This window comes from Drosophila sulfurigaster, chromosome 2R, assembly GCF_023558435.1.
Source record: "Drosophila sulfurigaster albostrigata strain 15112-1811.04 chromosome 2R, ASM2355843v2, whole genome shotgun sequence".
NCBI classification, from domain to species: Eukaryota; Metazoa; Arthropoda; class Insecta; order Diptera; family Drosophilidae; genus Drosophila; species Drosophila sulfurigaster.
In genome coordinates, this window is record NC_084882.1 from 10,747,813 (window position 1) to 10,765,913 (window position 18,101).

Sequence of the window (18,101 nt, forward strand, 5' to 3'; positions counted from 1 at the left end):
ACTTCTTTAAAAATTGTGATTTCGATTTAAACCACAATTTTGATTTTTTGTGGTACGAGTTTTTATTTCGTAATTTTGTGATAACATATTTATATAAGACTTTTTATACGAATAATACTAGGTATATAGTATATACGATAACGCTTTGCTAAACTTGCTACGTGTCCGATGAGTGTATTTTTGCACCTTTACAAAATACATCTTCTTTGGTATCAAAAATATTGTGGATTATCGAGTCAATATAAGTGCTAAGACAACGATTGTTTTAAATGTAATTAATTATGTATATTATACTAAATCTTGCAGTTATTTATTAAAGGGGTCAAAAATCTGTGTTGAAACCGCAATAAAAACGAAATATTTTATGATTGATCAAGATTCACAGCATTGCTAAGTATCCACAGAAATTTCTTATTAACTTAGGTAAAATTCCAGTTATCAACACCAATAATAATATCCATTTTGATATATTTTCAATATATTAACATAAAGTCATACATCGAATTATGGACGATTTAGTTACTGTAAATTTCAATGAAATACAATCGGATGAAGAGGTAGGAGAATATTGTCATTCTGAAATAATTACTTCAGCTTCAATTCTTCATAGCTTGGAAGAGGTAGCTATGGTGTTGTCCAAAAAGCATCGTGGAAAACTGAGTTAGAAGTGAGACAAATTGCTGTGAAAATAATTGAAGATAAACGAACCGAGAATATTAATTTCGAAAAAGATATTCACCGAGAAATCCAGAATCTACAAAAATGTATCCATCCCAATATCATAACGTTGTATGGAGTCTCTAAAAACACCAAGAATAACATTTGTTTACTGTTTGAATATGCGGATTGCGGATCTCTCTACGATTTACTGCATCGCAAGAACTTTGAAGTTTCATTCAACGGGAATCTTGATTGGATGCTACAATGTGCCAAGGTATCATGTTAAATGTTCTTTTATTTTCCTTAATACATTGTCTTTTTAGGGAATAGACTACTTGCATAACAAAAACATAGTTCACCGGGATCTTAAAACACACAACCTCTTACTTTTCAATGGGTATCGCACATTGAAAATATGCGATTTTGGTACAGTCAAAGAACTTGTATCAATGAATACAGAAGCAGTTGGGACTCCTTGTTACATGGCACCAGAAGTTTGCGTAAGTGCCACGCATTTCTTTTTTTAATAATTTATTCTTTTTTATTTTTCTTAAAAAGAAAAATGGAAAATACACTGAAAAGTGTGATGTGTTTAGCTTTGGAATCATATTTTGGGAAGTTATGTCAAAGAAGAAGCCATTTTACGAAATGCTCTCAAAAAATATGAATGTATTCACTATTCAAAATAGAATTATTGGTGGTAAGGATAATTAATTCTAAAATGATCTGAAATTTAAGGTTTTCACCACTCTAGGAAGTCGTCCGAATATAGAGGATGCGATGATTTTTGAGGATTCTGATTGCGTTAGGCCAATAATCGAAAAGTGTTGGGATCGTGTTCCAGAAAATCGGCCGACAATGCAAGAGATTTGTGAACTTCTCCCTATGTATCCTTTAGCTCACAGTTACATAAACGTTGAGGAGATTGAACTTGGCAAATTTGTTGAAGAATTTAAAGACATGGAGAAATTGGTTCTGCAAAATAAAATTATGAATGGTATGTATTGTTAAAAATATTTAAATGCTATTTGCAATTATTTTCTACTGCAGGGGAACGTCCGGATATAGATTATTTGAAGGAGTATAAAGATGCAGATAGTTTATTGCCAATAATTCAAAAATGTTGGGACCAAGATCCAAGTAATCGGCCGCCGATGAATGAATTGTGTAATCTTCTTCCCAAATATCCTCGTGCTTCCACTAAAGTAAACTACAATGCCTTAAAACTGGGCACATATGTGAGAAAACAGACTTTTAGAATAAATAAGTTACCAATTAAATTCATGTGTTTATTATAGATTGGAACTGGTAGCTATGGCATTGTCTTCAAAGCAACTTGGCAAGCAGAATATGAAATCCGAGACATTACTGTAAAAATAATTCAAGCACAAAAAGAAAAGGCCATCCTAAAAGAAATTCATGATTTAAAAGAATTACATCATGCGAATATTGCCGAACTTTATGGTTTTTCTATTGATCGCGAAGATAGAATTTTGATGCTCCTTGAATATGCAGACTGCGGATCGCTCTGCAATTTATTGCATCGTACAGACAACGAAGTTACATTCTATATGGGCCTTGATTGGATATTGCAATGCGCCGAGGTGTGTTAAATGCCCCTTTTTTATTCCCCTTTCTAATGATTGTTGTAGGGTATGGAATATTTGCATGGCAAAAACATTCTGCACCAGGATCTTAAGACAGAGAACTTGCTACTGTTTGATAATTTTCGGATATTGAAAATATGCGACTATGGTAGAGTAAAGGAATTCGCTACCATGAATGAGGAGTTCAGTGGGATAGATAATAGGGCTCCAGAGGTTCGCGTAAGTATATGTAAATATGTGAAAGGAAATAAATATTTAATACGATTGATTTATTTATTTACATGAAAGACCAATAGAAAATATACAGCAAAAAGCGATGTGTTTAGCTTCGGTCTGCTTTCATGGGAAGTAATGTCTAGAAAAAAATCTTTGGCGACCATAATAAATGGTAAGATTAACAAATAATAAATATTCGGGATTTCTCATACTTTTCTTATACGCCAGGTGATCGTCCAAATCTGATTGAAATGATGAAACATGAGGATATTGATGTCGTAAAATCAATAATAAAGAAGTGCTGGGATCAAGATCCAGATAAACGACCGACGATGAATGAAATACACAGTAGTGTATGTGAACTCCTTAAAATTTTAGGCGTTAATTAATTTTGAGGACACACAATTAGCAAAAAGGGTAAAGAGAGTTCGATGATAATTTCCATCAAACGATTTACTTAATTTTTCCGATTTATAGTTTGAGAGGGGTAGCTTTGGTGTAAGCTACAAAGCAATTTGGAAAACCGAAGGTCAAATAACAAAATAAGAGCTGTAACGTAGAAATTGTAGTATATATAATGTTTTGTTGAACAGTATCAATAGACTAGGTGATTCAGAAAATGTGGAAGTTTAGAAAACGAAATTATCACATAAAATCAGATTAGTTTGCAAATTCATCGTTCTTCGCACTCACTCAAAAAATTAGATAAATAAAAACCTTTTGTATATCGTTAACACTTTAACATAATTGTGGAAAAACAGTTCCGAGGATACATGTGAGGTTTCTGTGAAATCTAATTCAAATTTTATCTACAAGACCAAATTATTTTTGAAAAACTAATGAAACAACCAATCAAATGCAAATGTCATTGAATTAAAAAATAATGTTGGAAAAAATATTGTTTGAGCGAATTCTTTTAAACTTTCCACACATACATATGCAAATAAATTGCAATTTATTAAAAAAATACCATATAGGCTCAAGCCTACTTATCATCCTGCCATCAATTTTTTTAAAGCGTGTAGTAAGCGGAAAATACATTGTAATAAAAGAAGTTCCAAATTTCCCAATTGTTTTTTGGTGTTCTAAATATTGACGCACCCTAACTTAGTCATCTCACTATCTGCATTTGCTTATCACTGTCTTCGAAAAGCTCTTGCAAAAGCTCGGCTTACCATGCGGTGCAATGGAGTACAGTCGAAGTGAAGCGAGTAGGGTTGCATGATATTTAAAAAATATCGTATCAGTGATATATCGTTTTTCAAAAATGTATCAAATTGATAAAAATATTTATCACCCAAAAATATCGATATATCAAGTATTTTTGATATTTAATTTTTATATATTTATTTTTTTTCATTAACCAAAATTTAACTCCAAAATTATATATATGTATGTATAATAAATACATAATTATATTTTTTTGTGTATATCAACATATGCATCTGCATAAAAACATATATAATCCTGATTTTATTTCGCCTATTAAATCTCTTACACGGAATACACGAATTCCCCAGAAAAACATCAGACACACGCATGTGTGTATTTCCCCGAAATTGTGAACCCTTGGCACAATTTCGGCGAAATACACACATGCCGATGCCTGTTTTTAAGGTGAGACAGTAAGTTCGACGAGTTGCCGCTCGTTTTGACAATTTTACTGCAAATGTTGCAGGTTGCAGAATGATTTTTAACTTCCGAAAAAAAACCTTTTGCCGCGCTCATCTTTACAGGAAGTTAGGTCAAATCAAAGTGACCAATTAGGAAATATCAAAAATATATCAAAAAAAAATCGCGATATTCGATATATCAGGGGAAAAAATATCATGATATAAATATTTATTTTTATAAAAAAATTATCGATATATTGATATTTTGATATACATACATATTATCAACAACCCTAGAAGCGAGCTTAGCAGAAGAGAAAAAGCAATTAGACAAAGCAGACGTATTATTGTCTCTCGGCCACCGAACTTTATAATCCCACGTGAATATGCAAATTATATAATCTGGCAGAGGAAAATACCAGATCAACCCCAAGCGAGAATATATGTGAGGATAGACGTGTATATACAAATATAAATATACATATATAGTGCAGTGGAAAATTCATAATTCATACAGGTATGAAGTGGAAATAATTGTGAGTGTAGTTTATAACCATACATATAGGCGTAGAATCCCCAGAAATTCGGCTCATCGAGCTCGGCACTGGCGGATGGTAGCCTCTGTGGGCCACTAATGGTTCATTTAACCTCTATTACAACTGTAAGCGATAGTTTTGCTTTTTTTAAATTAAATGTTATTTTACATAATTACGGTATTGTATTTTCAATTAGTGTTATTACAACTTTTATTCACAAAATTACCAACACTGAATTCAAGTGCTGATGTCAGAATCATAATCCATTTGTATGAATTAAGCACAATCTAATGAACTGATATATGAATTCAAGATTGATTTTGAAACTCGCTTACAATATGAATGCCAATGCTGTAACTTACTAACAATAATAAATCCAACTTCATACATACATATATTGTTGTTGTCATGCTAATGTCAAGAAGGGCTGTCACAGTAGGCCAAGTCTGAGGTATTTTGACATTTCGATAATATTAAATATCGGAAAAATATCGTTAAGTTTCAGTGCGTTAAATAAAAGTACAAAAGTTAGAGCAGCAAACAATATGGACAAAAAGAAGAAACTTCAAAGCTTTTCTGATGCTGGCAATTGGTATGGTTTTATATAAATGCAAGTATTGATGAAATTATTAATCTACATTGCGGCAGTAGCAGCGACAGCGATTCGTCAGACAACGAACATGCTACCGAAAATAAGTGTGCTGATTTGGAGAATATTATGTCAGATGCAGAGACCAATGCAGTCTTTCGAATGGATGAGTATTTCAGGGAGAAGTACCTAGACAGATTAGCCGTTGAGTTCAAGTCCGAATGGCCAGAAATTGATTCTGATATGGCCGCTAGTCAGCCAAGTCTCATGCGGATGCCCAACTTTATGCCGTTCGATCAGAAGCCCTACGAGATGCTGGACTATAAAGATGAAGCTTCCAAAGAGGACCTTAGAGATTGTGAGTTACGAGAGGCTTTTCTTACTAAATAAAAGACCACAGTGCGTTGGCGTGAGATTCAAAATGCAACTGGTGAAGTTTACCAAGAGTCGAATGCACGCATTGTTCGATGGTCAGATGGCTCGCAAACTTTTCATGTGGGCGCCGAGGCTTTTGATGTAGTCCGTATGCCCCTTTCTGGTACTGTGAACCAATTCTATTTGCGTTCGGGCAACTACTATAAGTTGCATTGTCCCATCAAGGAGAAGCTAACTCTGCGCCCCAAGCTCGATTCGAGTTTCGGAATGAGTCATGTGCAGGGAATGCGTCAACGAGCCATCTACAAGCCCTCAACAACCAGTGGCGTGAAGATACTCCCTGATCTTACGACCAATCCTATTGTAGAACGTGACCGGAAGATTAGAGAGGAGTCAGCAAATCAGCGTCGCGAATGGAGTCGTCAACGTTATTCAAGTGTGCAACCTTTGCAGCACTACTCAAGTTATAAATCCAATAATTAACTTGAGAAACCTTATGTCATTTATTTGTATTATTCATTTATAAATCTGAGTAATTATATAATTTACTTTTTAATTTGAGTATGATGTATTTTTTCGCATTCGCGTTTTTTATTCTACTTTACCTTAAGTTTATTATCCTCAATGATCTCTCTTCAACACCGTTATCTTCGTATATGCTGTTCTCTATATCCTGCGATAACGAAAAAAAATAGTCCGGAAGCATGAGTCAAATAAATGCAGCATTGCAATGTACTAATTGGATTTGTTTTACTTGTATTTTTAAAATTTTTATATTGTAATTGGAATTTGTCGTTAAAATAAAATAACAAAATTATTTGATCATTAAATTTTTTTCTGAAAAAAAAAAACAAAAAATATTAAAGTTGATTTACCTATTTTAATAGACTGGATCTTTTTTTATATAGTTTTTATTGTGTATATATTTATATTTCACATAGTTTATAGAATTTAATTTAATCTATTTTTAAGGTAATACGAAGTTATTCATGAAAAATTAAATACAAAATATATCGAATATATGTATCGAATATTTAACAAAAAAGTCATTTAATTATTTAGTTAAAAACGGTTCTACTTCTATTCCGAAATGGAAATAATCACAATATTCGCATGGTATTAAGTTCTAAGCTCCATAGCTTTTTGTTGTCATAACGTTTGGACACCCACATGACATTCTTTTTGCCAACAAGTACTAGCAAATGTCAAATAATGTGATTCCTTATAATTTGAGTATGATCGGATTCGAGAATACTGAATGGGTAGGAGTCAGCTCACGACCCCACAAAGTATAATATATATATATATATTCTCCATCATCGGCAACAGAGACTGAGATTGCTTTGGCTAACAATCTGGTATATTGAGTACTCTATGGTATATATTAAATGTAGTACTATACCAATATACCAAAATAATCTCCCGTGTGTTTTAGTAGTTTTTGGTATACTATAGAATCCGGTTATAACGACGCCGCTTATAGCGACCGTCCGGTTTTTGTGACGAAAACTCGACGACTTGGTGGGTCTCCATACAAATTAAATTGATTAAAAAATTAATTAGTTGTATTTTAAAATCCTAGGGCAACCATAGAATAAACAAAATTTTATTTTTCTCATTTTAATTAGTGGGTCCCTTGAAAGTCGCTATAACCGGTTTCTACTGTATTTGTAAAATATAATTTTATTGCAAATGGGTAGCGGGTATTTCGCAGTCGAGCACATTAGGCTGTAGCTTTCTTACTTGTTAATATTGTTTTTATTGACAAGATTGCTTGCTCAGAATGCAATCTTATGGCTAACCCTAAATTGTCGGGCGATTTCAGTGTAAACAAAATTTTGGTTCTGCTCTACACCATATCGTTATCAGTATCGATTAGAATTTCTTATCTCCTTCAGCGATTACAGGTATCAATACTAGTCGTAGATTGTGGGTTTTAGTCTTTTGTCGATATCAAGTTATGGACGTTATAGTTACAAGTGTGAGCTCCAATGAGATACAAATACGTGAAACGGTAGGAAATATCTTAATTCTGATAACATCAACAACTTCAGCATTTATGTAATTCTTATAGATTGGGTATGGCAGCTATGGTATTGTCCATAAAGCATTGTGGCAGACTGAATTGGAAGTTATAACAATTGCTGTGAAAATAATTCAAGACAAAAGTCAAGATTCAGAAACAGAGAAGATTCGTTTCGAAAAGAATATTCTCCGAGAAATAGAGAATTTACAAAAATGTACTCATCCGAATATTATCACATTGTACGGAGTCTCCCAATACAGTGATAACATTTGTTTACTGTTTGAGTATGCGGATTGTGGATCACTCTACAAATTCTTGCACCGCACGAAAAGGGAAGTTTCGATGGATGAGAAGATTGATTGGATGCTGCAATGTGCCAAGGTTTGTTAAATGTTCTTTATAATTTTCTTCACTCACATTTTTTGTAGGGTATAGAGTACTTGCATAAAAAAAGCATTGTTCACCGGGATCTTAAGACGCACAACCTTTTACTTTTCAATGAATATCGAACGTTGAAAATATGCGATTTTGGTACAGTTAAAGAACTTCTGACAAATAATACCCAGGATGTCGGGACTTTTTGTTACATGGCCCCAGAAGTTTGTGTATGTATATGCATATATTTTTGTATTTAGGAAACACATCACGATTGTTTTTTCTTTTACTTCTATAGAACTTCAATGGGAATGAAAAATACAATACAAAGTGTGATGTGTTTAGCTTTGGAATCATATTTTGGGAAGTTATGTCAAGGAAGAAGCCATTTTACGAATTTAATGAAATGCCTCCATTGGCAATCCAAAAAAAAATAATTGAAGGTAAAAGCATTTCAGATAAAAATATTCCCTTAAGGTTATTTTATTAAAATTCGCAGATAAGCGTCCGAATTTAAATGACATTATTTACAAGAATTGTGATTGGGTTAAGCCAATAATAAAAAAATGCTGGGATCATGATCCAGAAAAGCGGGCAACGATGAAAGAGTTATGTGATTTTCTCCCGAATTATGACATATACATATTTTTTAACGAGATCCAATTTGGGAAAGTGGTAAGAAGAAATAGCTAATTCCGACAGATTAACTTCTAATTTCGCTAATTTTTATTAATAGATGCAGCTTAGAGGAATTACTGATTTTTGCACAGCAATTTGGAAAAACAAAAAAATGGTTGTACACAAAATTAAAGACTATTTTGAAGAAGACGAAAAATCTTTCTTCAAAGAAATTCGTAATTTCAAAAGGTTGAACCATCCAAATATTGTTACATTATATGGTGCCTCCAAATATCCCGACAATCGCTTATGCGTACTTTCTGAGTTTGCAGATTGTGGCTCACTTTATGATTGTATACGTGATGATGATTACAAGATTTCATACTATCAGATACTGCGTTGGATGTTGCAATGTGCCAAGGTATGTTTAATGATATTTTTATGGCTGCGCTGTGAAAAAGCTCACTATACTTATTTTTTTAGGCTTTGAAGTACTTGCACAGCAAACAAATAGTCCATCGATCTCTAAGTTCGCCCAATTTATTACTATTCGATAAGTATCGTGTATTAAAAATAAGTAATATTCTTCAAGTGAAGAAATTTTGGATGGTGCCAGATGCCTATTTGGCTCCAGAATACTGGGTAATTATTTTTCATGTAAGAATACAATACATATTTCCTATATATCTTTTATTCATATAGGATACTAATGGAAAATTTACAGAAAAGGGTAATATATTTAGCTTAGCCATTATTTTTTTGGAAGTAATGACGAGGAAAAAGCCGTTTGAACTATATAGAGTTATGGAGATATTTTCAGTCGCACATAATCTAAAAAATGGTAAGACTTATAAATTATGTCCAGATATTCATTTAAATTTCATAAGTTTACAGATGATTTTTTAGATTTGATTCACATGGAAATAAACGAGTCAGATCGTATAATGCAAATAATAAAAAAGTGCTTAAATCGAAATCCAGAAAATAGACCAACTATGAAACGATTTGTGTCTTTTCTCGGATGCGATTATAGGCTTTGCATTAATGTGGACCATGTTGACTTGGGATTCACGACACTTGTAAGCAACTACAGATCTAACAATCAAAATAATATTTCATAATGATGGTATTTACAGACTGACTCTACCTGTGAGACGCTTTGCACAGCATTGTGGAGACGTTCTGAATCAAATGGTTTAGTAAAACATGATTTTGATACTGATTTATTAACGACAAAGGTGGCACTAAAAGAAATTGACTGCAATAAGAAAATGAGATGGGAAATTCTGAGAGAAGTCCCCAAGATTTTAGGTCTAGCTCATGAGAATATTGCTACATTATACGGAGTTTCTTTAAATTATTTGAATAAAATTTGCATGGTTGTCGAGTATGCAAAATGTAGAACAGTCTACCATTTGCTGCATTGTCGTAAGTATAAAAGGATCTTATTCCGGGAGAAGCTGAATTGGATACAGCAATGTGCCAAGGTAGATATGTTTAAAACACTTTGGATTTTTTTTCGTCTCACATTATTTTTAGGGTTTGGAGTACTTGCATGGAAAAAACATAATCCATCGGGGTCTTACAACTCGAAGTTTGTTACTTTTCGATAATTGTCGTAAATTAAAAATAGCTGATTTCGGAAAAATGAATGAAGTTGAAATAATTAGAACTGATTTCATGTGTTGCTACTTGGCTCCAGAAGTTTGCGTATGTTTCAATACTGAAAATGTGTTTATGATTCTTAATTATGATTTATTTTTTTTAAAGATGGAAAAAAAAAACTTTACAGAAAAGTCGGATGTTTTTAGCTTCGGTATAATTTTTTGGGAAGTGATCCAACGAGAGAAGCCATTTTGCGACAGGGATTTGCATGACATCAGTGAATATATAAAAAGAGGTAAAGGTATTTCTCATAAAGTACACAGCGGATATTTTACATTTCTGACCATTCTAGGTATTCGACCGGATATTTATAATTTGATCAATGACGATTATAGAGGTATAGTACCGATAATGGAATGTTGTTGGCGCCAATCCTCAACAGATCGTCCAACAATGAGTGAAGTGCGTCGCGATTTAAATTATTCAATTAAGCGCTATGACCATCAATCAAATTGCTGCATAAGTTAGAACGAAATTATTATTAAGCAATAACAAATTATATTATATCAGAATAATACAGATTATGTTGACCCTTTATTTTTGTATGTACATTTTTCAATAGAAGGACTTTAATTTTATTTCTAACTATCCTTCTGCTATAAAATACACGAGCTTATTACAAACGCAATTGTTATGGTTGTCATTCTATCTGTCGAGTTGTTGTTGTTGTTGAAATTGCTGTTTGTTGTTGTCATACATTCAAATGTAGCACAGATACGCCTTAACTTGTTCGAGGCTATAAACTAAACTGTCACCGATTTGGGTTGATTTTGGCCAGAGCTTAGAAGCTTCTGCTGTCCTGGGGCGACACGTTTCATTGTGTTTGCATTAAGATGGATAATAAAAAAACAAATTAAAAAACAAAGCGTTTGAGGCATTTTCTTGTGACGATATATATATATATATATTTAAAATCCAAAAAATTTTGCAGCCAAGTTGCAATACATGTAATTTCATCTGCTTTTTTGAATAATTACATTTATATAATAAGCAAATGTTTGTGTGGTGTAGCCATACATTTTTATTTTTTACCATTTCCATGCCAACTTTAGGGTCATATAGATAACCAAAAACGGGCACTCTAAAATTTGTGAAACTTGCAAAATATATTGCCTTTCCGCTCGTTCAAAATTTTTTTCATCTGATCAAGTTTGTTTCAAATTTTGGCCACGCTCACTTCCGCCCCCAAAAATCGACAAAAATCGAAAAACAAGCGTAATTTTTAAGCTAGAATTTTGGTATATACAATTTCTATATTCTTTGTGATACCTGGTTGCGATCAGATAAAAATTGTTGAAGTTATTAAAGAAATACTTTTGTACGGGCAAAAAAAACTACTTACTAGGTTGTAGTCGCTTTTTCTGACAATATGGTATATTTTGCACTCTATAGAGTATCTTTTAGGTAGTACCATATAAATATACAAAATAAACCATTTGGTTTAGTTTTAGTATTTCGATGGTATATTATTTAGTTTACGTTGCCGGCCCTCTTTGAAATATTTCTACCACTTATAATTATTTTTCTGCGACAGTAGAATCACTAAACGTCTTTCGCAACATCATCAACGTATCCATAGCCGAAATTTTATTCCGCAATCAAAATTTGATAGCTCATCTCTGCTAATTGAGCAGATCAATAGTATACTAACGCTTGTGTCCACCAAACGACTAAGAGTGCATTTTTCAATTTTTACACTGTCTGATTTAATTAAATCAGATTTATAGATTCAATATATATATATATATATATATATATATATATATATATATATATTATTAGAGGAAAGGTAAGAAATGGAATTCTAAAAGTATTATCTTATGTTATATATAACATATATATATATCCTGTTTAAGAGTAAAAAAGTAAACAAACAAAATATATGAATATATATATTTCATACAACTATTTGCCATTTTTGTGTAAAAACTAACATCATAAAATTGCAGCGTTGAAGCAAATGCACTTCGTCTAAATAGGGTATAATCGGGCTATATTCAAGTAGCCATATCAATTTCTTATCTGCGGTGTAATCTATCTATCTAATTATTTTGAAGCATCTACAATTTTACGCTTTAGTCATTTCGATTTTTTCAATTATGGACAATACAGACATTAACGTGAACTTTAAAGATATAAAATTGTTGGAATGGGTAAGCATAGAAAGCAGTAGAACAAATAATCTGAGTTCAAATATATGTAATTTTGAAGATCGGGAGAGGTAGCTTTGGAGAGGTCCGCAAAGGAATCTGGCGAATTCATGGTCAAGAAACAGATATTGCTGTGAAAATTACAACTTATAATGAGAAGGAAACGATCAAAAAAGTCCATCGAGAAGTCGAAAATCTACGAAAATGTATTCATCCGAATATTATTAAATTGTACGGAGTCTCTAAAAGCAGAGACAACAGAGATTGCCTTATTTTGGAGTATGCCGATTGTGGATCACTCTACGAATTCTTGCACTGCACGAAGAGAGAAGCTTCGTTCAACGAGAAGATTGATTGGATGCTACAATGTGCTAAGGTATTATGTTAAATGTTCTTTATAATTTCCTTTACTCACATTCCTTGTAGGGGATAGAGTATTTGCATACAAAAAACATAGCTCACCGGGATCTTAAGACGCAAAACTTGTTGCTTTTCAATGAATATCGCACGTTGAAAATTTGTGATTTTGGTACAGTTAAAGAACTTGTGACAAATAATACCCAGGATGTCGGGACTGTTTGTTACATGGCACCAGAAGTTTATGTAGGTATATGTATTTATATATTTGTTTTTAGGAAACAGTTCATGTTTGTTTTTTTCTTTTACTTCTATAGAACTATAAAAATGAAAAATACACTGAAAAGTGTGATGTTTTTAGCTTTGGAATCATATTTTGGGAAGTTATGTCAAGGAAGAAGCCATTTTACGAATTTAATGAAATGCATCCATTGGCAATCCAAAAAAAAATAATTGAAGGTAAAAGTAATTCATATAAAAATATTCCATTAATTTCATTTTATTTAAATTCCCAGATAATCGTCCGAATATAAATGACATGATGATTTACGAGGATTCCGATTGCATTAAAAGAATAATAGAGAAATGCTGGGATCATGATCCAGAAAAGCGGCCAACGATGAAAGAGCTGTGTGAGCTCCCTAATTATTATCTAGCTGACTGCAATATAAATTTTAACGAGATTCAATTTGGAAAAGAAGTGAGAAGAAATAGTTAATTTCGACATATTATTTTTCAATATTGCTATTTTTCTTATTAGATGAAATGTGGAACAAATAGTGACTTTTTCAGAGCAAATTGGCAAAACAAAGATATTGTTGTACAACGAATTAAAGGCTATATTGAAAAAGACGAAAAATCTATCCACAGGGAAATTCGTAATGTGAAAAAGTTAAACCATCCAAATATTCTTACATTATATGGTGCCTCCAAACATCCCGACAATCACGTATGCGTACTTTTTGAGTTTGCGAATTGTGGGTCACTTTCTGATTATATACATAATAAGGATTACAAGATTTCATTCAGTCAGAAGCTGCGTTGGATGCTGCAATGTGCAAAGGTATGTTTAAACAGGTATAAAGCTGTTCTTTTACTAACTAATTGCTCCATTTTGTTTAGGCTTTGAAGTACTTGCATAGCAAAAAAAATAGTCCATCAATCTCTAAGTACTCGCAATTTATTACTATTCGATAAGTATCGTGTATTAAAAATAAGTGATATTTATCAAATGAAGAAATTTCTCATTGTGCGAGATCCCTATTTGGCTCCAGAATATAAGGTAATTATTTTTCAAGTAAGAATACAATACGTATTTCTTATATCTCTGTTATTCATATAGGATACTAATGGAAAATATACAGAAAAGTGTAATATATTTAGCTTTGCTATTATTTTTTTGGAAGTAATGACAAGGAAAAGGCCGTTTGAACTGTATAGACTTATAGAGATATTTTCAATCGCACATAGTCTAAATAATGGTAAGACTTAAAAATATCTGGATATTATTTTAAATTTTATAAGCTTACAGGTGATCTTCCATATTGGTTTGAGATGGACAAATACAAGTCAGATCGAATAATGCAAATAATAAAAAAAGTGCTTATATCCAAATCCAGAAAATAGACCAACTACAAAACGAATTGTGTCTTTTCTCGGATGCGATTATAGACTTTGCATTAATGTGGACTATGCTGATTTGGAATTCACGCAATTTGTAAGCAACTAAAGACCCTTAAATTACTTTCTTATAGTGATGATATTTACAGACTGGCTTTACCTATGGTGGGATTTTAACAGCATTGTGGATACGTTCTGAATCTAATGATTCAGTAGTACATGATTTCAGAAATACATTATTAAAGAGAAAGGTGGCGCTCAAAGAAATTGACTGCAATACGAAAATGAAATGGGAAATTCTTAGAGAAGTCCCTAAGCTTTTAGATCTAGCTCATGAAAATATTGTCACATTATACGGAGTTTCTTCAAATGTTGTGGATAATATTTACATGGTTGTCGAGAATGTTGAAGAATGTGGAACACTCTACCATTTGCTACATTTTCGTATGTCTAAAAGGATCTTATTCCGGGAAAAGCTCAATTGGATGCAACAATGTGCGAAGGTATGTTTAAAACTCTTTGGATTTTTATACCCGCTACCCATAGGGTAAAAGGGTATTATAACTTTATGGCGGTAGGAAATGTATGTAACAGGTAGAAGGAGGCATCTTCGACCCTATAAAGCATATATACATATATTCTTCATCAGCATCAACAGCCGAGACGATCTAGCCATGTCCGTCTGTGTGTCTGTCCGTCTGTCCGTATGAAACACTGGATCTCAGAGACTATAAGAGATAGAGCTATATTTCGACAGCATTTGTTATGCTTGCACGCAGATCAAGTTTGTTTAAAATTTTTGCCACGCCCACTTCCGCCCCCGTAAATCAAAAAAATCGAATAATAATTTTTAATTTTAAAGTTAGAATTTGAGAGCCATCAGATAAAAATTGTTAAGAAATACTAAATATGTGCAAAAACGCCTACTTACTAGGGGTCTGAGTTGCTTTGGCCGACAATCTGGTATATTGTGCCGTCTATGGTATATTATGAATGTGGTCTATATCGATACAACAAATATACCGTTTGGTATATTTTTCGTATTTGTGTAGTATTTTCGGTATATTTTGAAAATAATACCGGAATATTTTACTTTTATTCAAAGCGGGTAGCGGGTATCTTACACTCGACTGTAGCTTCCTTACTTGTTTTGATCTCACATTCTCTTTAGGGCTTGGAGTACTTGCATGGGAAAAACATAATCCATCGGGGTCTTACAACTCGAAGCTTGTTACTTTTCGATAAATGTCGTAAATTAAAAATAGCTGATTTCGGAAAAGTGAATGAAGTTGAAGGAAATATAACCCGTTTCAAGCGTTGCTATTTGGCTCCAGAAGTTTGCGTACGTTTCTATACTGAAAATGTGTTTATGATTCTTAACTATGATTTTTTTTCCAAAGAGGGGACAAAAACACTTTACAGAAAAGACTGATGTTTTTAGCTTCGGCATTTGTATTTGGGAAGTGATCAATCAAAAGAAGCCATTTCGCGATGATTTTTTGGTTATTGCCAGTAACTGTATAAGGGGAGGTAAAGACATTTCTCATAAATATTTTATCTCATATTTTACATTGAAGACCATTCTAGGTTTGCGACTGTATGTTTATGATGTGACCCATAAAGATTATAATGATGTATTACCAATAATGAAATGTTGTTGGGCCCAATCTCCAACAGATCGTCCAACTATGAGTGAAGTGTCTTCCGATTTAAATGATGCTATTGAGCGCTTTGACCGTCGTAAATCAACTTGCTGCATAAATTAGAACGAAAGTAAAATTAAGCAATATTAAATTATATTGTACTAAAATAATGCACATTATGTTGTTATGTTTTTATGTACGTTTTTCATTATAGAGATTTTAATTTTATTTGTAACTATCCTTCTGTTATAAATTACACGAGCTTATTAAAAACGAAATTGTTATTCTTGTCGATGTGTTGAGTTGTTGTTGTTGAAATTGCTGTTAGTTGTTGTCATACATTCAAATGTAACACAGATACGCCTTAACTTGTTCGAGGCTATAAACTAAACTGTCACCGATTTGGGTTGATTTTGGCCAGAGCTTAGAAGCTTCTGCTGTCCTGGGGCGACACGTTCCATTGTGTTTGTCGACAAGCTTGTGAACTGAGTGTGTGTAAGTGTTGCCTAGGGGCGGGAAAGGGGAGACGATTGCATGTCCTTTGTGCTAATGCAATTTAGTGTCTGTGCAGCAAATGAACCTTGATTATGTGTTTATTAGACACCAATTTACACCCCTGCAGCAAATGGTCAATGTTGCAGCTACTTGTGGCCATTTACCTGTCTATCGTTGCATATGCATAAAGTCTGTTGCCTGCATATTGTTGTTTGATTATAGCCAATACTTTGGTTATATATATGATTGATGTGAATATTTTGAATTTATGGAAATAGTTTACATGCCCCGTAGATTTTATTACTACTGACTCAGCTCTCTAGGAGAGCAAATAGCTGAGACTCAAGCGGCAGCCATTAGGTCAACTCACAGACATATACTATAGTAAATTATATGCTTGCTGGATAGTTATAAACTAAAGCAAACACAATTACAGTCAGGCACTCAAATTTATTTACAGGCCATAAACTAAACACCCATTTTCACAAGTATAGTATGAGTACTCATATTAAGTATGTAAAGTTGTTTTCCTCATTCGTTTACTTGTTGTGTGCGAGTGTGTGTTCGCACACACATACCTTGAAGGCATTAATTATTTATGAACCCGACTGGCATGTAATAAAATTAGAAGCAAGTGCCGCAAACACGAATGGTTTTGAAATTCAAGCAAACTGACTAAAAACCGACCAAAATTACATTAAACTTGCAGGCCTTCTGGCCAAGCTGGTCAAGTAATTAAAGGCTATAATAAAGCTAAGCTTTCACAAATGAGAGGGCCTAGGAATACATGTATTTATGTGATGATGATACTGCCACAAATAGGCACGAATTCTCGACAACACCACGTGTCAGTTGTCAACGCTGCAATTTGACACGAACACCAACCAAAAGAAGCAAAAACCACAAAGTGTCTCTATTCCCAGGCTTTATCCACATACTTTACTTTATACTCTATATATACATATGTACATATATACTCGCATTTTCTGGACCCTAAAATGCCTGGACGACTTGTGTTCTTAACATTTTGACTTTGAACATTTTATGTCTTGCGGCATTCATTATAAAATTAGTGACATGACAGTCGCAAAATCTTCTAATTGCCCTGACGGTCATCAGGCTCCATTCATGACCTCTTTCCTACTTTCCGTTTTTAAGGGGCAGTTATCGCAGCCTCATATAAACAATTGCTGTCTGTATGTGGGCGCATTTATAAAGCTAATATTTGTTTAAATCAATAGTGCTTAGCTCGAAATTTTAGACCACAAACGGGTATTAAATGCACACCATCTTAAATTGTTTTTATGGCTCCCGGTCGTAAAAGCAAATGTCTGGAAATTACTAGTGTCCTTAACAAGGGCTTTACGAGCTCTATTTTATAATTATAGTTCTTAAAATTAATCTTTATTATTGTGGCAGCTTATTAACAATTTATTCATATTTTTATTGATATTCATTTTCATAAAAGTGTTTATTGAACAATAAGTGATATATTACAAGTTTATATTCTTATTCATGTTATTTTATTACGGTCTTATTCAAATATAATATTATAT

The 18,101-nt window shown here is 32.9% G+C and overlaps 4 protein-coding genes across 6 annotated transcripts; all 4 read left to right on the forward strand.

Annotated features, from left to right (window-relative positions):
- The first annotated feature begins 295 nt into the window (after window positions 1–295).
- Window positions 296–2,872, forward strand: LOC133836676 (uncharacterized). Its single transcript, XM_062267268.1, has 9 exons — window positions 296–557; window positions 611–934; window positions 984–1,160; window positions 1,399–1,657; window positions 1,711–1,898; window positions 1,959–2,264; window positions 2,313–2,486; window positions 2,556–2,655; window positions 2,712–2,872. The coding sequence occupies exons 1-9, from the start codon at window positions 507–509 to the stop codon at window positions 2,870–2,872; spliced, it is 1,740 nt and encodes a 579-aa protein (XP_062123252.1). The 5' UTR covers window positions 296–506.
- A 4,652-nt stretch (window positions 2,873–7,524) lies between these two features.
- On the forward strand, window positions 7,525–14,257 carry LOC133835498 (mitogen-activated protein kinase kinase kinase 7-like). Of its 3 annotated transcripts, XM_062265462.1 has the most exons (10): window positions 8,263–8,440; window positions 8,497–8,672; window positions 8,734–9,036; window positions 9,099–9,257; window positions 9,318–9,456; window positions 9,510–9,694; window positions 9,752–10,102; window positions 10,155–10,325; window positions 10,386–10,515; window positions 10,573–10,817. In XM_062265462.1, the coding sequence occupies exons 1-10, from the start codon at window positions 8,368–8,370 to the stop codon at window positions 10,746–10,748; spliced, it is 1,863 nt and encodes a 620-aa protein (XP_062121446.1). In that variant the 5' UTR covers window positions 8,263–8,367; the 3' UTR covers window positions 10,749–10,817. The 3 variants fall into 3 exon arrangements, 2 of the variants coding, with proteins under 2 accessions (XP_062121447.1, XP_062121446.1); XM_062265463.1 differs by lacking the exons at window positions 8,263–8,440; window positions 8,497–8,672 and adding an exon at window positions 7,943–8,003 and having other exon boundaries at window positions 8,948–9,036; XR_009893584.1 differs by lacking the exons at window positions 8,263–8,440; window positions 8,497–8,672; window positions 9,099–9,257; ... (4 more) ...; window positions 10,386–10,515; window positions 10,573–10,817 and adding exons at window positions 7,525–7,610; window positions 7,671–8,003; window positions 13,910–14,069; window positions 14,130–14,257 and having other exon boundaries at window positions 8,948–9,036.
- On the forward strand, window positions 12,297–13,112 carry LOC133839466 (putative mitogen-activated protein kinase kinase kinase 7-like). The gene is made up of 4 exons (XM_062271049.1): window positions 12,297–12,433; window positions 12,492–12,806; window positions 12,857–13,037; window positions 13,105–13,112. Exons 1-4 carry the CDS (start codon window positions 12,380–12,382, stop codon window positions 13,110–13,112), a joined length of 558 nt encoding a protein of 185 aa, XP_062127033.1. The 5' UTR covers window positions 12,297–12,379.
- Window positions 14,258–14,796: 539 nt separating the features above from the next.
- Window positions 14,797–17,280, forward strand: LOC133836677 (mitogen-activated protein kinase kinase kinase 7-like). The gene is made up of 4 exons (XM_062267269.1): window positions 14,797–14,910; window positions 15,579–15,749; window positions 15,808–15,937; window positions 17,255–17,280. The coding sequence occupies exons 1-4, from the start codon at window positions 14,797–14,799 to the stop codon at window positions 17,278–17,280; spliced, it is 441 nt and encodes a 146-aa protein (XP_062123253.1).
- The last annotated feature ends 821 nt before the right edge of the window (window positions 17,281–18,101 follow it).

Coding starts and splice junctions, on each gene's coding strand:
- LOC133836676 (XM_062267268.1), top strand. CDS start 507: ATGGACGATTTAGTTACTGTAAATTTCAATGAAATACAATCGGATGAA. Junction 558..610: donor AAATACAATCGGATGAAGAG/GTAGGAGAATAT, acceptor AATTCTTCATAG/CTTGGAAGAGGTAGCTATGG. Junction 2,656..2,711: donor TTTGGCGACCATAATAAATG/GTAAGATTAACA, acceptor CTTATACGCCAG/GTGATCGTCCAAATCTGATT.
- LOC133835498 (XM_062265462.1), top strand. CDS start 8,368: ATGTCAAGGAAGAAGCCATTTTACGAATTTAATGAAATGCCTCCATTG. Junction 9,037..9,098: donor GGATGTTGCAATGTGCCAAG/GTATGTTTAATG, acceptor TTATTTTTTTAG/GCTTTGAAGTACTTGCACAG. Junction 10,326..10,385: donor ACTTGGCTCCAGAAGTTTGC/GTATGTTTCAAT, acceptor TTTTTTTTAAAG/ATGGAAAAAAAAAACTTTAC.
- LOC133839466 (XM_062271049.1), top strand. CDS start 12,380: ATGGACAATACAGACATTAACGTGAACTTTAAAGATATAAAATTGTTG. Junction 12,434..12,491: donor ATATAAAATTGTTGGAATGG/GTAAGCATAGAA, acceptor GTAATTTTGAAG/ATCGGGAGAGGTAGCTTTGG. Junction 12,807..12,856: donor GGATGCTACAATGTGCTAAG/GTATTATGTTAA, acceptor CATTCCTTGTAG/GGGATAGAGTATTTGCATAC.
- LOC133836677 (XM_062267269.1), top strand. CDS start 14,797: ATGGTTGTCGAGAATGTTGAAGAATGTGGAACACTCTACCATTTGCTA. Junction 14,911..15,578: donor GGATGCAACAATGTGCGAAG/GTATGTTTAAAA, acceptor CATTCTCTTTAG/GGCTTGGAGTACTTGCATGG. Junction 15,938..17,254: donor CAGTAACTGTATAAGGGGAG/GTAAAGACATTT, acceptor TTAAACTTGCAG/GCCTTCTGGCCAAGCTGGTC.